Source organism: Hyperoodon ampullatus (assembly GCF_949752795.1).
Source record: "Hyperoodon ampullatus genome assembly, chromosome: 9".
Lineage (NCBI taxonomy): Eukaryota > Metazoa > Chordata > Mammalia > Artiodactyla > Ziphiidae > Hyperoodon > Hyperoodon ampullatus.
The window spans coordinates 107,127,487-107,149,837 of record NC_136922.1 but is presented as its reverse complement, the minus strand read 5'-3'; the positions used below and the strand labels follow the sequence as shown (position 1 = coordinate 107,149,837).

The following is a 22,351-nucleotide window of genomic DNA, read 5'->3' as shown; positions in this document are numbered from 1 at the left end:
GCAGAATTCCAAGCATGTGTGCCTTCTCTCAATCCTGCAACACATCAGGCTAGTTGCTGACAGCCTCCTTTGCTTTCCCAAGGTGAGGCTGGAGCTCAAGTCGGTGGTGCCTCCCTGCCTGCAGACCTGGGCTGGCTTTCTGCACATGCTCACTAGCTATCTGCTAAAGCTGGCTCTCACTATCAGGGGTGAACCCAGGGAGCCAGCCACATGGTGTGGGCGAGGCATGTGGAGTGCTGGGGCCAGGAAAGGGATCTGCAGGAGAGGCATCCCCAGTGGCTCCTGAGTGGGCTTCCTGATGGAGTCCTCAACACTGCCGGTAGGATCCATATCCCTTTTTGTCCTCTGAGAGTCCTATTTACTGCTTCCCCAGTCTTTTCCATCTCCAGTCATGTGGCTCATGATTCAGTACTCTGGATGGGGTGAGGGAAAGATGAGCCTCTTTGGCAGTGTCCCACATGGCTGGGGAAGCCAGGCACTTACTCACATGCCCTCCTTTTCCCCTGTGGGAGAAATCACTTGGCCCTGAGCTGTGCTTCCTTGGGGGAAGGGTGACATGGGTAAAGTCAGGCTATTCTCTTTCCCTTTCCAATGTGTCCAAACTTGTATTTTTTTTTGTTGTTCCAACAGTGTGCTGGAACTTTGCCTTTGGAAACATGGGCTTCCACAAAGGCTTTCTCGTTGGTAGGTGATTGTCTAAGGCAGTGCTCTCCAGGGGCACCCAGGCTGCAGGCGAGAGGGGCTGGGGCAGCTTGGAGCAGGTTCAAGGGCCACTTCAGGGTCCACAGCATGGACCAAGGTGTGTGTGCCTGTGACCCGACGCTTGGGTGGGTAAGACTCCTCCTGGGTCCCTTGGCTTATGGTGCTGGATCCCACAGCTCCCACTAAGGCAGTTTTGTCCGTGGATGAATGCCAAGCTATGTTGCTTGTTAGGGGGAATACAAGTGAGGGACAACTTATTTGGCCATGTTGCTAATGTCATCCTCAGAAAAACTTTTCCTTATCAGTATTTGTATATTTCTTGTAAGTTTATTTTTAGGTATTAACTATTATGAAAGGGATCCTTTTCCATTGCATTTTATATCTGATTATTGTTGCTATACAGGATGCAATTATGATTGCATATTTATCTTGAATTTGAACATCTAATGGTTTAGTTCTAATAATTTTTCAAATGATTTTATAGATTTAAAATCCATGTGTATAGATAATAAACATGATTATATAATGCACACACATTGTATTTTTGTTTTCTTGTATTATTGCATTGGCAAGGAATGGCCAAAGTGTGATTGTGGGTAAACTATTTTGCATCTTTAGGGTTTCACTATCTAAAATAATGTGTTTTTAGGTTCTGATATATAGTCTTTATTGTGACAAGGAAATTTCATTTAGTTCTAGTTCGCTGTCATTATTAGGAATGGCTGTTAAATTTAATATATTTTCAGTAAAGATTGAGATGCTTTAATATAATTTTTCTCAGTCATTTTCTTAAAATTTATTTATTTTATTTTTGGCTGCATTAGGTCTTCATTGCTGCGTGTGGGCTTTCTCTAGTTGCAGCAAGTGGGGGCTACTCTTTGTTGCGGTATGCGGACTTCTCATTGTGGTGGCTTCTTTTGTTGTGGAGCATGAGCTCTAGGTGTGCGGGCTTCAGTAGTTGTGGCTCACGGGCACTAGAGTGCAGGCTCAGTAGTTGTGGCGCACGGGCTTAGGTGCTCCAAGGCATGTGGGATCTTCCCGGACCAGGGCTCGTACCCACCAGAGTCCCCTGCATTGGCAGGTGGACTCGTAACCACTGCGCCACCAGGGAAGCCCCTTTCTCAGTCATTTTTATATTTTATATTTCTTTCTATGTTTGCTATTTTTATAGGAGGTAATTTCAATTATATTTTCAGATTTAACAGCACAAAGTTGTATACAATAGTCTTTTATAATTTAGAGATAATTGCCACATATGTGATTATGCCTCCCATTCTGTGTATCTGCATTCTGCTTTATCTAATTTGTTTTAACCCTGGTGAGACTTTACCTCGTAGTTGTTCCTGTTTTTGTTTTTGTTTTTTTTTGGAAGAGCTTTTTTTTTCTTTTTTAACAGCTTTATTGGAGTGTAATTGCTTTACAATGTTGTGTTAGTTTCTGCTGTATAACAAAGTGAATCAGCTATACATATACATATATCCTCATATCCCCTCTCTCTTGCCTCTCCCTCCCACCCTCCCTATCCCACCCCTCTAGGTGGTCACAAAGCACCGAGCTGATCTCCCTGTGCTATGTGGCTGCTTCCCACTAACTATCTATTTTACATTTGGTAGTGTATATATGTCAATGCCACTCTCTCACTTTGTCCCAGCTTACCCTTCCCCCTCCCCGTGTCCTCAAATTCATTCTCTACGTCTGCGTCTTTATTTCTGTCCTGCCCCTAGGTTCATCAGAACCATTTTTTCTTTTTTTTTAGATTCCATATATATGTGTTAGCACACGGTATTTGTTTTTCTCTTTCTGGCTTACTTCACTCTGTATGACAGACTCTAGGTCCATCCACCTCACTGTTAATGTTTTTTAAACTCTGATGAGCTATTTATCTTATAGTTTCTCTTTTCCAAAATACCAGCTATTGGCTTCATTTACCAGTTTTACTTTTTTCCTAATAAATTACTTATTTTTATACTTTCTACTTCCTACATTTAAAGATTTGAATGGTTGGTTCATTATTCTTTCATCTTTCTTGTTCAATAATGAATGTACTTGACACTACTGTCCTCTAAGTACAGCTTTAGCTATGTACCACAGAATAGCAGTGTCATGAACACCAGAATAGTGTATGTTAGATTCTAGATTCCCAAATACATTTTAAAATTCATTTATTTTATTATGATTTTCTATTTTATTTCTTTTGTTTGTGCATTCCTCATTTATTCTTGAGCATGTCTTTGTGTAGAACATTTTTGTTTCATTTGGTTCAAATCTCCCATAAGCAGCTACTAGCAGATTTTTTTCAATGTAATTCAAGAATCTGTTGTTTAATACAGAAATTTATCTCAATCGTTGTTTGTTGCAACTGTTATCCTATCATCTTACGTTTTCTACTCATTATCCTTTCTTGTTGCCTTTTCCTGACTTGTACGAAATCTTTTTTTTTTTTTTTTTTTTTTGGCCATGCCACGTGGCATTCGGGATTTTATCTCCCCAACCAGGGATCGAACCCGTGCCCCCTGCAGTGGAAACGTGAAGCCCTAACCACTGGACCGCAAGGGAAGTTCCTGTAGGAAATCTTTTTATATCACCACATATATATCCACTTTGGTCTTCATAATTGCTGTGAAGAAATCATTGTATGCATGCTTCCTTGGTGGCAGGCTCTTGGGTTGTTTATGGTTCTTCCTCTTTTATAATCATTGCTATAGTTAACATACTCATGAATGTATCTTAGAAAACATTATGAGCATATCTGGGGGGTAAATTTCTAGAGAAGGGGTCAAAGGGAACTGTTAGCCAGCAGGATGGTACATTCTTAGTTCTACCAATGGCTTATAAGACTGTCTAATTTCCCCCTCCTTCTTATGAGCTCTAGATAATTATCATCAAAATTTTCAATTCTTGCCAATCTAATAGGTGAAATAGGTTTTTATTTTTGCTTTAGTTTAGTTTTCTCTAATTATGAGTAAGGTTGAGCGTCTTTTTATATAGTAATCACGTATCTGTAGTCCTATAAACTGCTTGTCACATATTAAGGATATTTGCTTCTAGTCCTTTGAATTGCAAATATGTTTTCCTGATTTGTCATTGGTCTTTCAATTTTTTCTTCCTATACATACGTTTTGAAGTTTTATGTAGTTACCAATCCATTCCTTTATGGTTTGTGTGTGTGTGTTTATCATTTTACAGGTCCTACCAGAGAGGTCCTTCTCACTCCCAGATGAGGAATTTATTTTATAATGCCTTCTTCTAAAATTACTATGTTTAAGTTTTCATGTTTAACTCTTTGTTCTGTATGGAACATATTCTGGTGTAAGGAGTGAATTCCATTTTTGTTTATACCCTCTCCTCCTCCCCTCCACCCCGCCCCCCCCTTCCTTCTCATGTCTGACTCAAGCCCAACTCCTTGGGATTTAGAAACTGTGCATCCTAGTTCTACATTTCATATAGAGTTTATCTTTACATTTTAATTGTTAACATTTCATTGCATTTGTATTCTCTCTTCGGATGTACATGTGTATATGGGGGTGTGTGATCTATTTAAGGGTTAGATGCAGACATCACAATACTTCACCCCTAAATCCTTCAGCATGTGACTCCTGAGAACCAGGACACTGTACCTGACAGTGACACTGCAATGAACACACAACTTACACATGACTACTGTATAATATGTGGTCCATGTTCATATCCCCACATATCCCAATTGTAGTACTGGTTTTACGTTTAGTTTTGATCCAGGATCCAATCAAAGACCTCTCATTACATTTAAATATTATATCTCTCAGACATCTTTGTTCTAGAACATTCCTCTTCTTTTCTTTATAACATTTTACAATTGAAGTCAGCTGTTTTGCAGAATATTCCTCACTTTGGATTTACCTGGTTACATGTGTCCTCATGACTGGGTTCAGGTGAAGCAGCTTTGGTATGAAGGTGCAAAGGCTGTGTTCGGTCCCAGTGCTCCCCGTGCACGTTAGGGACCCATGGGTCACTCTGTGCAGCGAGTGGTGGTCACTGGGCTGCGAAGATGTCTACCAGACCTTTCCAGTGTACCAACTTCTCATTCTCTTTATAAATTCTCACTGATGTGTGGGATGATTCTTTGAGATTGTGTGAAAATCCAGTTCCTCGACAGTTGTTCACCCAATAGCTTATAGCAATTTACTGACATAGTTCTCAAACTATCATTTGTGTGCATCCATACAGTCTGGATATATCTATAGAATCCTGGGTAAAATGAAATTCAGTGACCTAGTTCAATCATCTTTCAAATTCCATTAAAGCACATTGGCATTTTAAAGTTGTGGATTAACGCTTCCTAGATCATGCCTATAGCTCAGCCTGTGAGTTTCATCAAGTTGGAAAAGGTAGGAAAAATCATCAAATTGCAAGAGTCATTTCCTAAATGATCAGAAGTGCAACAGAACAGGACCCCATCCCTTGTCCCAGACGTCCTCCGCGCCCCGTCCTGCTGGAAGGGGTGTGAATGACTAGGAGAAAACAAGGTAGAATCCCAGATTCTCGATCACAGCCTCTCACCCCACTGCTTCTGCCCCTGACTTCTCCAAAGGCCAGAACGGCTGCAGAAACTGCCCACCCTGCCAGAGGGGTGCCTCCTAGAGCCCGGACAGGGGACAGCACCGTGGGCATCTCCAGCTGACCGGCACCACAGAAGCAAATCTCTCCACCCACTGTTCAACCTCCGTCATCGAGATCCACAGTATTTTTTTTTTTTTTCGGTACGCGGGCCTCTCACTGCCGCGGCCTCTCCCGTTGCCGAGCACAGACTCCGGACGCGCAGGCTCAGCGGCCCTGGCTCACGGGCCCAGCCGCTCAGCGGCACGTGGGATCCTCCCGGACCGGGGCACGAACCCGCGCCCCCCGCATCGGCAGGCGGACTCCCAACCACTGCGCCACCAGGGAAGCCTGAGATCCACAGTATTTTAAGGCCATTTGCTCACATGCTGCCTTTAATGGTCTCCTACTCCTGAGGGCAAATCAAGTATAGTTTCTTGATAAGTCTGAGGCACAGACATCACATAAGCCATGATTCTGATTTTCTTTTGCACATACTGATAGCCACCTTGCTTGGAACAGTTACCTAAGCGATCAGGAAGGGTATTAGAAAAAATATCTATTATCGCACTGCTTTAGAGTCGAGCCTAAATCCTCTCACTCTTAGGATTCCCGCGCAGTCCTGGGACACTGTGAAGAAGCCCCTCACACCTCCCACCTCGGCACACAGAAGGTGGGCGAAGTTGCAAGACGCCAGAGAAGGAGACGCACAGACAGCAGCCCGGCGGCCTGAGGTCAGACCGGGGGTCGGACGACAGCACGGGGTTGATGTGTTGATGGCAGCTGCACGGGGGCCAAGGTCCTTACGCTTCACACGCCCACGGAAGTCATACAGCGGAAGAAAGGGGATCCCGCACACGGTGAAGGGTAATTTTCTATCACTCATTGTTCCACATGGGAGTGCAGCTCAAAAAATAGGTGCGTTTAGAAAAGATCGAAATAAATGTGTGAGTGATGCTTCCACAAATAACTAACAGGGAAGTGTGACTGTGAGTTTTATCTTAGTGATTTGAGGGTCACATCATCAGAATACCATACTCTCATACAGTGCTATCCTAAAGAAATGTGGACTAGCACTAAATCTAAAACAACATAAAGATTAACTTGAACAATATGTTAACATTTGTAATAAATACAAATTTTCCAGTGCCTACTGTGTGCTACGGCTCTCAGGGCTGGAGCAGCTCTGCAGGGAGGGGTTACTGCCTTCACATCACAGGCGCGGACTCTGAGGCCACAGCTGCAGCTGTTGGCCTGAAGCCGCAGAGCTGGGGAAGGTAGACCGGGGACTGTGGCCCGGGTAGCCGCTCCTTCCTCTGGGCCTGGCCTTTTTGTATGAGGCACATAACAAAGTTGTCAAACAAGCCGAAAAGTACAGATAAAAATGGTTAAAAGAAAGGGTAGAAACTGTAGTTATTTATTTCTAAAACGTTTTTGGTGACCCCAGGAGGTCCTCAATAAAATGGTAGCACTGCGGGCCTTTCTTTTTTTTTTTTTTTTTTAAGTTCCTTTCCATTTCTCAGGGGATGTTTATTTAAACAACTGTCATAAAATGGCCAAACAGAAGTTGCTTTGAATTTAACCTTATTCCAATTTTATGAATTTATGATTTGACTAGAAGAGGAAATCTGAAAGTATGGACCGCCTGGGTTAGAAAGCCAGTTTAAGGTGCCCGCATCTCAACCATTTGTAGAAAGCCCCAAACTGAAGTAAAGCTCAGGGTTTCATGGCCTCGCTGGCCTCCATGACCCATGAGTCACTGGCAGGGACCCGGCCTGGAGTGTCGAGGGTCTCACACCCACCTTTGCTTCAAAGAACTTTCTCCTCAGCTTGGCGTCCGTGGGCGGCACCGTCCTCCTCAGCTCCCGGTACCACTTCCTGACCACGTGTCCCCTCCAGAAGGCCTGGATCCTGGAGCACAGAACCCCATCAGCCCCGCCGTGCCAGCCCCGGGATGCGGCCAGGCCACAGGGAAGACCCCCCAGCAGCTTCCAAAGGCCTCCAAGCACCCTCTCAGATGGGCAGGCATGTTCCCGTGGCTCGGGGACCCCTTACCTGGTCGCACACGTTATTCTGAAGAGTCGGGCGCCGTCGTGAATCACTCTGGTTTGGTACTGGTTCTTTCTACAGAGAGGACAGGTTTTTTTATTTGCGAACTTTTCAAAAGCCTGAAGGCATGCCTGAAGAAAAACATTTCACTTAAAATTTTACGAGTAATTACTTACAAACAACAATTTTACTTCTAATGTAATTATAGTGTTTTTTTCTCTCATAATTATGAGACTAGTCCAATTGGAGACTTAGTCCAATTCAGATTATGAAGGGAAGAAGTTTCATCAGATGTTAACACCTTCCTCCTGAAACTTGTTCCAAAAATGGTATTTTACAAGAATATACATGCAGATACATCAAAAACTGGGAACACCTCGCGGATGGTCCCTGCATACGGGCGACTGCGCAGTGAACTCAGAGGATGGGAGCTGCCACCCACTCTGATGTGCCTTACCAGCCACACTCTCTCATACAAACATCTGTGGCTCTTTTGCCACAGAAAATTCACCATTTTCAAAACAGGATGAATTGTACTCTAGCCTAAAGTCATATTTCTAAGCATAAATGGTGATTATGGATAAAATAAATGGTTCCTCTGAGGAGCCTTTAAGTGAGAGAGACAAGGCTCCACCCCTCTGAGCTACAAGGATGCTGCGAGCACTTCAGGATAGGACAGAGGCGGGTTACTCACCCTGTGGAACACATGGGAACACGAAAGCAGCACCTGTTCACGAGAAGACAAAGAGATGTTTGAAGTTTAAATTAGTTTAAAAGAGAAGCAGCATAAATGCATTAATTAAAAGAAAAATTCTGACTATTTAAAAAGTAGGCTGTGTTGTTTCTTTGACAAATTTACAAAGCAGATTAACAACTTTGATATTTACAATATTTAGCGTTTAACATAGCACAGGTATATAATCTCAACAAGAAAAATTAACAACAATCTGAAACATCAAACGAACACATGAAGTTTGCTGTAGAATGAGTGTATATTTAAAACGGAAACAATTACAAAAGAGAAGTATTTCTGGGCAGATCCAAAGAGAGAGTGCACGCTAGTGAGGACCCAGGCTGGGGGGCGGGGAGCAGAGAAGAGAAAACAAGTATCTTTCCTTAGGACTTTGTTCAACTCAACTGCACTCTTAAATTTAATTAGCAATACACCCTAGAGACATATGAATCACTTTTTCTTTTTTAAATGCAGGGGAAGTGTGGTCTCCAGAAAATTCCACCTTCCTGTGACCCAAATTCTCCACCAAGTGATGACATTCTGGGCTGTGACAAAGGAGCTTGGACTGAATGAAGAAAAAGGTAGCTGGCTCTTCTGGAAGGAAAGGCCAGGGAGGGGTGAGACCAGGACAGCCAGCACGAAGCGACTCAGGCGCCCGCGGCCTCTCTCCGAATGTGTGGGACGGAGAGAGGCGGCAGAGGCATTTCACCAGCAGTGCAGGCTTCCACTTTCCCAGGGCCATGTGATCCTGGTGAAACTTTCCAGTTTCAAAGTGACCCCCCCGTGCCTTCCTTCGGTCTACACTTTTCTTCTTTAATGGGAAGAATGGAAGAAATATCAGAACAAATAGAACTTAGAAAGTTCTAAAACCTTTCCTTCAAACTTACTGCGTGCCACCAATAACCCTAAATTGGAAAAACTCAGTAATGAGGGTCCTTTTTAATTATCACCCTTGAATCTAACAGCAACCTTTCGTGTATTCAATTGCTCATTCTCAGTAGAATCATCTTTCAGAGTGTTTTATCTATCAACAGACATTTGATGATCTATATTGAATAATATTTTACTCTGTATATTTAAAATATACTTTTAGGGCTTCCCTGGTGGCGCAGTGGTTGAGAGTCCGCCTGCCGATGCAGGGGACACGGGTTCGTGCCCCGGTCCGGGAGGATCCCACATGCCGCGGAGCGGCTGGGCCCGTGAGCCATGGCCGCTGAGCCTGCGCATCCGGAGCCTGTGCTCCGCGACGGGAGAGGCCACAACAGTGAGAGGCCCGCGTACCGCAAAAAAAAAAAAAAAAAAAAAAAAAAAAAAAAAAATATATATATATATATATATACTTTTAATGTCCATAAATATTTGTTATTGGCAAACACTCTCTGAGATAACAAAAATAAACGATTCAGCGGTGGTGCATACACTAAAAATGTCCCAGAAGTTCAGATTAGATTCTAGCTGTCCCAAGCACACTTCCTGAGCTGGCCTACTGTGGATCACGTGAATTGTTTATGTCCTCATCTGTTAAAGGGGTATAATGCCTACCTCAGAGACACATGAGATTAACCGAAGCCTTCTCAAATCATTAAATGTCGGGAAAATGCCAACTATTGTTTATAACTAAGGAAAAAACTAAACATGAGAACAATAACTAGAAATGCAAAATAAACACGTGTCTATACCTATAACCAAAAATACTATAGTGAGAAATTTATAAAAAACAAAATGGAAGAAATGGTGGGCATGTTGCATCCTGATTCCCCCTTAAGATATTCAACTTCAAACTTTCATTCTTCATACCACAGTCAGGCTAGATATTTATAGCATAATTAAGAAAGAGGTTGCTGGGGCCAGAAAGATTCCTTGTGGCTTTATTAGCTCTTTTGCTACTAAAATGCTAAATCATCCTAGAGGTATTTCTGTGCTTTAAGGGCTAATATCTTTCTGAAATATCCAATTTTCATATATGTAAGATTAGGTTCTGATAGAGAACTGGAACATTATAAGTATGTTTAAAATAACGTGTGAGTTCAAATTAGTAAAGAACAAAATTTTATGACTGTGAACTAACTCATTAACAGTGAAACTTATTAAAGCAAATAATTAAGTTTGAGGGTTTGCGTGCCAGTATAGTAAGTAAAGCTGGGGTTCCTAGGCTGTGAATTTTAAGCCTGCCTTTAACTGTATTTGCTGTATTTTTTACAGCAAAGTTCCAAGTGCCTCTGTGTAGGAAGCATAATGCTATGCATGTGAGAAATCACTACACGGTGGCCATTAGCTCAAAAAAAAAAATTCTAAGAATAGCAGAGTCCCTAACTTTCAGGAGATTAAAATTTAATTAGGCAGACAAAGTATGTATAGAAAAAACCCCTATGACATAGATTGATTGTATATTATGCATATTATCATCAATCTTACTATGGTAAACTTTCATGAATAAAGATTGTTAAAAGATTTTACTTAAAGATCCTTCCACAGATTCTTTGGAGATATTCAAGCTTGGTTTTTCTTTTATGGTTTCAAGTCACAAAACAACTTAAAAGTTCCCCATCCTTCTGCCCTCGGTGCTTTCCCAGCAGCGTCCCCACTCACCCCCAGCTGCTGACAGCCAGTGGAATGGGAACATTCCTTTTGTACAAACGTTGTACTTGAGAACTAACAGTATTCAGTAAATAAGACTGTTTAATGAGGGTGTTTAGCTCTTTCTCACACACATACTTTAATTAATGGAAACAAAATGTAAGTCTTTGAGGGTCACATAGGAGGAACAGGCTGGAAAATGAAGCATGGACTCCCTTAGCCCTAGTTCAGAGACCAGTCACTAGAGAATGCCCCACGGGCCTGCTTATCTAAGCTCACGCTAAACACCTGCGGGCGAAGTTCGAATTCTTCTTTGCATATTGGGCACGGCTGCATGGACTCCCCTTGCAGGATGGATCTTTGCTTCACTTTTTCCCATTCATCTGATGACAGTGGCAATGGGGGAGGTTCAAAGAGGCCCAACTTCTGTGCTGAAGTTAAAACAATATGAAATGTAAGTTAAATCTCTTTCAGAATATGGTAACTCATGCATAATTTTAATGACATTATTTTGCAAATATTAAAGCAAAACATTTCCATTGCATACTTTATTCCACCATATTTAGAATGCTGCTTTTTTACGGGTGCACAGAAGTCAAGGAGAATACTATCTTACATTTATGCTTTAGACTTTTATTTACAAAGTATTCCTCATATCTATTTCATTTTCATAATGATTCTATAAGGTAGGCCGGACTGATATCACTTTTACAAATGTTTTCACAGGTATTGGCCAAAGGTCTTCCCCATCTCTCAGCTAACTTCTCTCTCGGCCTTTGGCATTGCCTCCTTCCAATTTAGCTTGTTTCTGCCGTCAGTGACCTTTGTAAAGTGAGCATCAATCCAGTTCTTCCCTTGCTAAAAGATTCCTATGACATGCAATCACTGTCAGGGTAGTCCCTTCCTTCAGCGGTGTTTGAGAACCTACCGCGTGCCTACCCTGGAGCAGGCCTGGTATGCGGAAATACCATTCCGGTGGAAACACTCACTCTGAAGAAGGAAGTTCCACAGCTCGGCAGGATGGCAGTACTCCCTCCACCCCGACCCCAGACCATCGAGTGGACATGGAGTCAACCTACAGGGCCGTCTTCAGGGACAGAGAGTGAAGGGTTACATCTACCAAACAAGCACAGGAGGCTGCAACAGGAACGCTCAGAGTACCAAAAAGAGCTCTTGAAAATGGAAACCTTTCAGCATTTAACGGAAATGTGAAAGTCAACCAAAAGCCTGGGAGAGGAAGTTAAGATAATCTCAAAGTAGAAAAATATAGGAGGAGACAGAAAATAGGAAAACTGAAGGATCAGTCTGACATCTGAAAGACAGGAATTCCAGAAAGAAAACAAAGAAAACGGAGAGTAAATAAAGAGTCCAAATGTCTCCCGGCAGAGGACATGCATTTCTAGTTGAGAGGACACAGCAAGGCCCTGAAGGAAGGACTCACACCAAGTCCTTTCACTGTGAAACTGCAGAGGCAGAAAAAGATCCCAAAGGACCAGGAATCAGAATCATATCAGACATATCTATAGCAACACAGACACCAGAAGGCAATTCTTTCAAAATTCTGAGATAAAGATTCCCATATCAAAATCTCTTATTAGCCACAATCCAATGTCAGAGCAGAATAAAAGTATCTTTTGTCTGCAAGCCTGTATGTGGCCTCTCATGCACTCTTTCTTAGGAAGCTCCTGGGGGATAACTTCACTGCAGGGCACGAGTCAACTAAGGGAAAGAAGACCTAACACAAAAGAGCCAAAGGTCCTCAATCCACAGGATGATGCTGAGAAGAGATCTGGTGTTAACAGCTCTGCACCAGCCCCACAGAGCAACCGGTCCAGATGGGAGCAGGATGATGGAAGGTTCTAGAAGAAATGTCTCCATGAAGATAAAATGAAAGACCACCTATTGTATTTTATTTTTACTATTTAAAAAAAAATTTATTTATTTTTTGGCCACGTTGGGTCTTCATTGCTGCGCACGGGCTTTCTCTAGTTGCGGCGAGCAGGGACTACTCTTCGTTGCAGTGCACGAGCTTCTCATTGCGGTGGCTTCTCTTGTTGCAGAGCATGGCCTCTAGGTGCTCGGGCTTCAGTAGTTGTGGCATGCGGGCTCAGTAGTTGTGGCATGCGGGCTCAGTAGTTGTGGCTCACGGGCTCTAGAGCACAGGCTCTGTAGTTGTGGCGCACGGGCTTAGTTGCTCTGCAGCATGTGGGATCTTCCCGGGCCAGGGCTCGAACCCATGTCCCCTGCACTGGCAGGTGGATTCTTTTTTCTTTTGTTTTTCGGTACGCGGGCCTCTCACTGTTGTGGCCTCTCCCGTTGTGGAGCACAGGCTTGGATGCACAGGCTCAGCGGCCATGGCTCGCAGGCCTAGCCACTCCGCGGCATGTGGGATCTTCCCGGACCGGGGCACGAACCCGTGTCCCCCGCATCGGCAGGTGGACTCTCAACCACTGCGCCACCAGAGAAGCCCCATGGCAGGTGGATTCTTAACCACTGTGCCACCAGGGAAGTCCCTACCTACTGTATTTTAATGTATTGAGAGAATATATTTTTGGAAGAGATTTTTGGGACAAATTTTGGGTCTTTTCCTATCCAGTTATTAAGACATATTACAAAATTATATAAATTAAAACAGTGAGATAATGACGTAGAAACAGACGCCCCAAATCACACACTATCTCTCCCTCTCTCCCATAAACACAGAAAAGTTGATATATACATAAGGTGGTGCCACAGCCAGCTAAGGATGGTTTATGGTTTGAGGGAAGAATCTAACCTAAATTGTTATACCAACTGATGTTCCCCAAACCATTTGCAAAATATACTGTGATGAGTTCTAACTGTGAAAGGCAAAATTTCAAAGGTAGTAAAGAAGATGTCGGGACATCTTTGTGATCTCAGAATGGGTAAGGATTTAAATCCCCCAAATCATAAACGATAAAGAGAAAAACTGATAAACTTAACAGTAATCAGAATGAAGATTTTATTCAAATATAAAATCAGACATAAAATTAAAAGATGTTGACAGGCCCAGAGAAGATATTGTCTGTGGCTAAAACAACATGGGATTAATGTGAAGAGAACACAAAGCACTCCAGCAAATCAGCAAGAAAAGGCAGCAAACCCAAGTGCAATACTATGTTTGGATAATAATTAAGAGCATGTGTGGGGACCTTCAAGATGGCGGAGGAGTGAGACGTGGAGATAGCCTTCCTCTCCACAAATACATCAGAAATACATCTACATGCGGAACAACGCCTACAGAACACCTACTGAACGCTGGCAGAAGAACTCAGACTTCCCAAAAGGCAAGAAAGTCCCCACGTACCTGGGTAGGGCAAAAGAAAAAGGAATAAACAGAGACAAAAGGATAGGGACGGGACCTGCACCAGTGGGAGGGAGCCGTGGAGGAGGAAAGGTCTCCACACACTAGGAGCCGCTTCGTGGGCGGAGACTGCAGGTGGCGGAGAGGGGAGCTTCGGAGCCGCGGAGGAGAGCGCAGCCACAGGGGTGCGGAGGGCAAAGCAGAGAGATTCCCGCACAGAGGATTGGTGCCGACGGGCACGCACCAGCCCGAGAGGCTTGTCTGCTCACCGCCGGGGTGGGCGGGGCTGGGAGCTGAGGCTCGGCTTCGGTCGGAGCGCAGGGAGAGGACTGGGGTTGGCGGCGTGAACACAGCCTGAAGGGGCTAGTGCGCCACGGCTGGCCGGGAGGGAGTCCGGGAAAAGTCTGGAGCTGTCAAAGAGGCAAGAGACTTTTTCTTCCCTCTTTGTTTCTTGGTGCGCAAGGAGAGGGGATTAAGAGCGCTGCTTAAAGGAGCTCCAGAGACGGGCGCGAGGCGCGGCTGAAAGCGCGGACCCCAGAGACGGGCGTGGGACGCTGGGGCTGCTGCTGCCGCCACCAAGAAGCCTGTGTGCGAGCGCAGGTCACCCTCCACACCTCCCCTCCCGGGAGCCTGTGCAGCCCGCCACCGCCAGGGTCCCGGGATCCAGGGACAACTTCCCCAGGGGAACACACGGCGCATCTCAGGCTGGTGCAACGTCACGCCGGCCTCTGTCACCGCAGGCTCGCCCCGCACTCCGTACCCCTCCCTCCCCCGGCCTGAGTGAGCCAGAGCCCCCGATGCTGCGGCTCCTTTAACCCCGTCCTGTCTGAGCGAAGGACAGACGCCCTCCGGCGACCGACACGCAGGGGCGGGGCCAAATCCAAAGCTGAACCCCAGGAGCTGTGCGAACAAAGAAGAGAAAGGGGAATCTCTCCCAGCAGCCTCAGAAGCAGCGGATTAAAGCTCCGCAATCAACTTGATGTACCCTGCATCTGTGGAATAACTGAATAGACCACGAATCATCCCAAAACTGAGGTGGTGGACTTCGGGAGCAACTGTAGACTTGGGGTTTGCTTTCTGCATCTAATTTGTTTATGGTTTTATGTTTACCTTAGTTTAGTATTTAGAGTTTATTATCATTGGTAGATTTGTTTATTGATTTGGTTGCTCTCTTCCTCCTTTTTAAAAAATATATAGACATATATATATTTTTTTTTCCTTTTTCTCTTTTTGTGAGTGTGTATGTGAATGCTTCTTTGTGTGATTTTGTCTGTATACCTTTGCTTTTACCAGTTGTCCTAGGGTTCTGTCTGTCTGTTTTTTCATTTTATTTTGGTTTGGTTTTTGTTTGTTTGTTTGTTTGTTTTAGTATAGTTTATAGTGCTTGTTATCATTGGTGGATTTGTTTTTTGGTTTGGCTGCTCTCTTCTTTTTTTTTCTTTTTTAAATTACTTTGTAATTTTTTTATTTTTAAGAATTATTTTTTATTTTGATAACTTTCTTTTTTTTTTTCTCCCTTTTCTTCTGAGCCATGTGGCTAACAGGGTCTTGGTGCTCTGGCCAGGTGTCAGGCCTGAGCCTCTGAGGTGGGAGAGCTGAGTTCAGGACATTGGTCCACCAGAGACCTCCCAGCTTCATGTAATATGGTGAAAATCTCCCAGAGATCTCCATCTCAACGCTAAGACCTAGCTCCACTCAATGACCAGCAAGCTATAGTGATGGACACCCTATGTCAAACAACTAGCAAGACAGGAACACAGCCCCACCCATTAGCAGAGAGGCTGCGTAAAATCATAAGAAGTTCACAGACACCCCAAAACACACCACCGGACGCAGTCCTGCCCACCAGAAAGACAAGATCCAGCCTCATCCACTAGAACACAGGCACCAGTCCCCTCCACCAGGAAGCCTACACAAGCCACTGAACCAACCTTACCCACTGGGGACAGACACCAAAAACAACAGGAACTATGAACCTGCAGCCTGCAAAAAGGAGACCCCAAACACAGTAAGTTAAACAAAATGAGAAGACAGAGAGACACACAGCAGATGAAGGAGCAAGGTAAAAACCCACCAGACCAAACAAATGAAGAGGAAGTAGGCAGTCTACCTGAAAAAGAATTCAGAATAATGATAGTAAAGATGATCCAAAATCTTGGAAACAGAATGGAGAAAATACAAGAAACGTTTAACAAGGACCTAGAAGAACTAAAGAGCAAACAAACAATGATGAACACCACAGTAAATGAAATTAAAAATTCTCTAGAAGGAATCAATAGCAGAATAACTGATGCAGAAGAACGGACAAGTGATGTGGAACATAAAATAGTGGAAACAACTACTGCAGAGCAGAATAAAGAAAAAATGAAAAGAATTGAGGACAATCTTAGAGACCTCTGGGACAACACTAAACGCACCAACATTCGAATTATGGGGGTCCCAGAAGAAGAAGAGAAAAAGAAAGGGACTGAGAAAATATTTGGAGAGATTATAGTTGAAAACTTCCCTAATATGGCAAAGAAAATAGTTAATCAAGTCCAGGAAGCACAGAGAGTCCTGTACAGGATAAATCTAAGGAGAAACATGCCAAGACACATATTAATCAAACTATCAAAAATTAAATACAAAGAAAAAAATATTAAGAGCAGCAAGGGAAAAATAACATACAAGGGAATCCCCATAAGGTTAACAGCTGATCTTTCAGCAGAAACTCTGCAAGCCAGAAGGGAATGGCAGGAAATATTTAAAGTGATGAAAGGGTCTTTTGTGTTTTCATACAAATTGTGAATTTTTTTGTTCTAGTCTGTGAAAAATGCCATTGGTAATTTGACAGGGATTGCATTGAATCTGTAGACTGCTTTGGGTAGTATAGTCATTTTCACAATGTTGATGCTTCCAATCTAAGAACATGGTATATCTCTCCATCTATTTGTATCATCTTTAATTTCTTTCATCAATGTCTTATAATTTTCTGCATACAGGTCTTTTGTTTCCTTAGGTAGGTTTACTCCTAGGTATTTTATTATTTTTATTGCAATGGTAAATGGTAGAGTTTCCATAATTTCACTCTCAGATTTTTCATCCTTAGTGTATAGGAATGCAAGGGATTTCTGTGCATTAATTTTGTACCCTGCTACTTTGCCAAATTCATTGATTATCTCTAGTAGTTTTCTGGTAGCATCTTTAGGATTCTCTATGTATAGTATCATGTCATCTGCAAACAGTGACAGCTTTACTTCTTCTTTTCCGATTTGGATTCGTTTTATTTCTTTTTCTTCTCTGATTGCTGTGGCTAAGACTTCCAAAACTATGTTGAATAATAGTAGTGAGAGTGGGCAGATGTTATGTACATTTTACCACAACAAAAATTTTAAACCCCCAAGCCCCTCTCCTCATCCAACCCCTCCCATTTCTTCCCTGCTCTCTCGCTCTCCTCCATCCCGGCTTACCAGGCTCCGCCACTCTGTTCTTATTTCAGCTCCTCAAATGCCCCAGGTCTCTTGCCTCAGAGCCCTGCCTCTGTCTTCTCCTCCGTCAAGAACATTCTTCCTCTGTTCTTCACAGGGATAAACCCTTTTTATCCTTTGAATCTATGGCAGAAGCTAGCTGATGTTCACCAGCCTATTCCCCTCCTCCTGGGCACACAGCTGGACCTTACTTCCCAGCCTCCCTTGCAAAAAATAAAAATAAGAAATAAAAATCAAAACCTTTTCTGTTCCTAATTTTGCAGTTTAAAATAATCTCGGACTTGTAAAAGGTTGTAAAACCGTGTAAAGAATCCTCACGTGCCTTGCACTCGACCTCCCTAGATGTTCACATTTTACACGACCTGAGTGCAGTGGTCCAATCTAGCAATTTATGTTGATCCAACGTGCTCGATTAATCTATACTCCCTGCAGGATGTCGTTCTTGTCTCACTGACGTCGTTTTGTTCTGACCCTGATCACTCACAGGGCTCAGTTGGCCTGTCCCCTTGGCCTCCCAGGATCTGGGACAGCACCTCAGTCTTTATTTGCTTCTCTTGACGCTTTTGCAGAGCGCTGGCCAGGAACTGTGTAGAATGTCCTTCCACCTGGGTCATCTAAGGTTTTCTCAGAGTTACACTTGGAGATGCATCTTTGGCGAGAATGCCCTAGGAGGGATCTGTGTCCTTCTGAGAGCCTGGCGTTGGACTTTGTCACTTGGTAAAGGTGCTGTCACTTCTCCTGCGGTGAGTTGGTCCCTGGGGCAATGCCATGAGGCTGTGCCCCCACCTTGTCTCAACGCAACTCCCCTGCTAGTTCCAGCATCCTCAGATGGTTGTTATCAGTGTGTTCTTTACCACATGGTGATTTTCTATTTCTAGTTCTGGTCTACTATACTTACAGTTGTTATTCTACTGTAAGAAAGAGCCTTTCCCATTACTAATTTATTTCTTCAATTATTTATTTATGTCACTGTAGATTAATAGATATTTACTTTATTCTGTTTTTACTTATTCTTACTCTACTTATCATTACTATCTTTATTTTCTTGCTTAAATTGGCCCCATTATCGCTTTTAAACTTCAGTACAGACATATCTTTCTGTAAGATTATAAGTTAAAATAATTTCTATACCAGAGAAAATGGTACTATTAATCTCAACTAGATTCTTTAGCTCTAATAAGTCAAAATACGAATGAAGATTAGCTTACCTAAAGTTAATGGTGGTGGTTTTGGATCAAGAACGTATTCTTTTTCTGGATCTTCAACTTTAGAGCGTTGTGTGGTTTTTTTAAGTCCAGTATCTATTACTGCTTTTGTATTTCTTTTTAGAGACTTGGATCTGTTCTCTGTCCAAGAATGTACATTTGTACATTTGTCCTTTGTCTTAGAATGATCTGCTATTGAAAGATTTCGAAGTTGAAGATCATGTAAAATGTGATCTTGTAAAGCCACTGCAGTGACTGCTAAGTTATCCTGTTTAGACGAATGACCCTAGAAAGTGGGGAAAAAAGCCTTACATGAAGAACATTATCTAATGTACCATTTACAAGAAAGCTTATGCTTTAACACTCAACCTTGATGGCATACCAGACCAAATCCAGTAGTAAAGAATGCTTCACCCATCGTAACCCAAGTCAGGGGAGTAAAGCCCAGTCTCACCATTTATGTTAATGACATAGTAACATCTTTTCACTTAATTTCTAAGGCCTTAATCATAATATGAATATATGCATTCTGACGTATATAAGCTGTGCGTGACTGAGCACATTCTGTTTCACTATAATTAGACTCCAGGCAAAGCTTACTTCTGTTATACTAAAGAGAATCTTGCATTTAAGTGTATGCTTTTTTTAGTGAAAACTTATACAAAATACAATTTCCATGCAGCTAAGAGATGCTTACACCAAGTACTACAGCTGACAGTTCCTCACTGAAGCAAGGTTTGCAAACTATTTTTTATACTGTCAGATAGCTGAATTAAAATATATTCATGAGTAAAACAATGTGTATGTTTTAAAAAGGATTGTGTACCTTGTTTTTTAACATGCTGACTCAGGAGAAGTGGTTGCTTGGCTATATCAAATTATATCATCATTTCATATCCCAGTCCTTTGATTCTTCTACTGTAAAAAAGCCAACAGAAAGCCAACGTTAGAGTGTACCTAAAATCTCTGATGAAGTTTACAGGGAAGAGAAATATGGAGAGTCTAACTGATGATGAATGCGCACCAGCACAGCACTAAGCTCTGTGCTGTGATCCCAGAGGAACTCAAGTCGGTCATCTGCTGGAGTAATTAGGGAGTACTGCTGAGGGCCTGATTGTAAGACAAGAGACGAATTAATCCCAAATATGTATCTCAGGATCAACACCTACATTCAGTTAGTCCCGCAGAATGAGCTTCCTAAGGGGTGAGTGCAGAATGAGGAAAGCAAGCACAGTGGAAAGGAGTCTGTGAGATCCCCAAGACCCCTTAGCAGTGAGGTGACAGCTTCTACGGCAACCCCGTTCCCCTTCAATTCTGGCATCAAGAGGAGAATGAAGGAGTTTCCATCTAATACTTCATCACAACAGTCTAGGCTGAAGAAATGGTAGAAGGTATTTAAAATGCTGGAAGATCACCTTCTACTTTCAAAATGCCTACAACCTGGCAGAATATAGTTTGCGTCATCCTAACAATTCTTTAATAATCATAGCTAGCTATCTGCAGTCGACAATTTTATCTCAAGTGTCTACACTGTAAGCCACTGGGCTTAACATCAAGAGCTTTTAAAAACTGTGCCCCTTGTAAGTCCTATAGTGTCGTTAAATTTCAGCATTAGAAACTATTTTCAACTATTTAGTCCAACTTCATTTTTTTTTTTTTTTTTTTTGTGGTATGTGGGCCTCTCACTGTTGTGGCCTTTCCCGTTGCGGAGTACAGGCTCCGGACGCGCAGGCTCAGCGGCCATAGCTCACGGGCCCAGCCGCTCCGCGGCACGCGGGATCCTCCCAGACCGGGGCACGAACCCGCGTCCCCTGCATCGGCAGGCGGACTCTCAACCTCTGCGCCACCAGGGAAGCCCCCAACTTCATTTTAAAAGGAGAAAACATATCCAGAGATTACTGACTCCTCCAAAATTATATAATTAGTCTGTGGCAGCAGTAGGGTTAGAAACTTAATCCTTACCCAGTATTAAGAGCTAAAATTAATAGGAATATTTTTTCTTTGTAAATTCCATTGTTAACAATTAGTTAAAAGAGGTAGGGGGCTTCCCTGGTGGCGCAGTGGTTGGGAGTCCGCCTGCCGATGCAGGGGACATGGGTTCGTGCCCCGGTCTGGGAAGATCCCACGTCCCGCGGAGCGGCTGGGCCCGTGAGCCATGGCCGCTGAGCCTGTGCATCCGGAGCCTGTGCTCCGCAGCGGGAGAGGCCGCAACAGTGAGAGGCCCGCGTACTGCAAAAAAAAAAAAAAAAAGAGGTAGGGCTTGGTAAAAAGATACCACTGTGGTGGCAAAGTCATTAGTTACCGATTTGTCTAAGTGACTTTAAGCTAATTTATAAACATGCTAGTTAAAAACACAGGAACACCAGAGAAAGTTTTTAAAAGACAATTGGGGGCTTCCCTGGTGGCGCAGTGGTTGAGAATCTGCCTGCTAATGCAGGGGACACGGGTTCGAGCCCTGGTCTGAGAAGATCCCACATGCCGCGGAGCAACTAGGCCCGTGAGCCACAACTACTGAGCCTGCGCGTCTGGAGCCTGTGCTCCGCAACGGGAGAGGCCGCGATAGTGAGAGGCCCGCGCACCGCGATGAAGAGTGGCCCCCACTTGCCACAACTGGAGAAAGTCCTCGCGCAGAAACGAAGAACCAACACAGCAAAAATAAATAAATTAATTAAAAAAAAAAAAGACAATTGGACACACTGTGTTGCCAAGTTTTATAACTTAGGAATTCCTTGTTTTACATTTTTGATGAGATTCCACCCAGGTTGGCCAGAAGCACAGAAACAGTTGTAAAATGACAGTCCTCCTGTCCCTGGGTATCCGTGGGACTGGTTCCAGGACCCGCTGGTTTTCACCAAAACCCCAGGACGCTCAAGTCCCAGAGTCAGCCTCCACCCGACCCCCGTCCTCCGCCAGGGAGAGTGTAGCACTGCGGTACATATTTACTGAAGAAAATCCGGGTATGGCCTGCAGGTGGGCCCCGCAGTTCACACCCTCGTTCAAGGGTCAACTGTATGTGTTAACCGTGGACCCCCTTTCAGTAACGGGCTGGTTGAGGTTCTCAGACAGTGACCGTTCTAGGTCCTCCCAAGGGATGGCCACGGAGTAGGCGGGCTGCCCTGGGGACCCGAGGACCTTTGGGGCTGCACAAGACAGTCCCGGCTACCCCCGCCTCCAGGGCTCCTCCTCCCTTGCCCTCCCCAACCCATCCCACCCCTCCTCCCTACTCCACCCGGGGCCGCACCTGCAGCGGAACCGACCCCGCCCTCTGCACACACACCGCGGCCGACGCCCTCCACCTCTGCGGCTCGCCGTTGCCTAGCAACCGCCGCCGCTCCGGTCACACGCCAGCGCGCATGCTCAACGGCCCAGTCCTGCCCCACTCTGAGCACCACTTTCCGGAAGCCCGCTGCGGCTCTGCCACACTGCGCATACTCGCAGGTCCGCCCTTCGTGCAGCCACACTGCGTATGCTCACCGGCTCTGCCCTGAACACAGTACAGAAGCCTCTATCGCTTGGGCGGTGCTTTTACACCGCGCATGCTCATCTGCTGCGCGCCGCACAGGGCCGCGCCGCGCATGCTCGCCGCCGCGCGCGCTCGCGCAAGTGTCGCGGGCGGAGTGGGGGGTGCGGGGCGCGTACGCACGTGGGGCGCGTACGCACGTGGGGCGCGTCCTCGAGTTCCCCGGCTCCGTGGATTCTTTCGCTTAGCGCTCGTCGG

At 44.2% G+C, this 22,351-nt stretch overlaps 1 protein-coding gene across 1 annotated transcript in view; it reads right to left on the bottom strand.

Moving 5' to 3' along the window:
- RNF32 (ring finger protein 32) overlaps positions 1–19,474 on the bottom strand; it is a gene marked incomplete at both ends in the record, with an annotated part of 33,959 nt that extends 14,485 nt beyond the window's left edge. Inside the window, 6 exons of the mRNA XM_079711803.1 lie at positions 7,080–7,188; positions 7,333–7,457; positions 8,021–8,053; positions 10,925–11,067; positions 18,637–18,919; positions 19,460–19,474. Of these exons, the coding sequence (XP_079567929.1) occupies positions 7,080–7,188; positions 7,333–7,457; positions 8,021–8,053; positions 10,925–11,067; positions 18,637–18,919; positions 19,460–19,474 (708 nt within the window). The remainder of the gene's footprint in view (positions 1–7,079; positions 7,189–7,332; positions 7,458–8,020; positions 8,054–10,924; positions 11,068–18,636; positions 18,920–19,459) is intronic.
- Between the last annotated feature and the right edge of the window lie 2,877 nt (positions 19,475–22,351).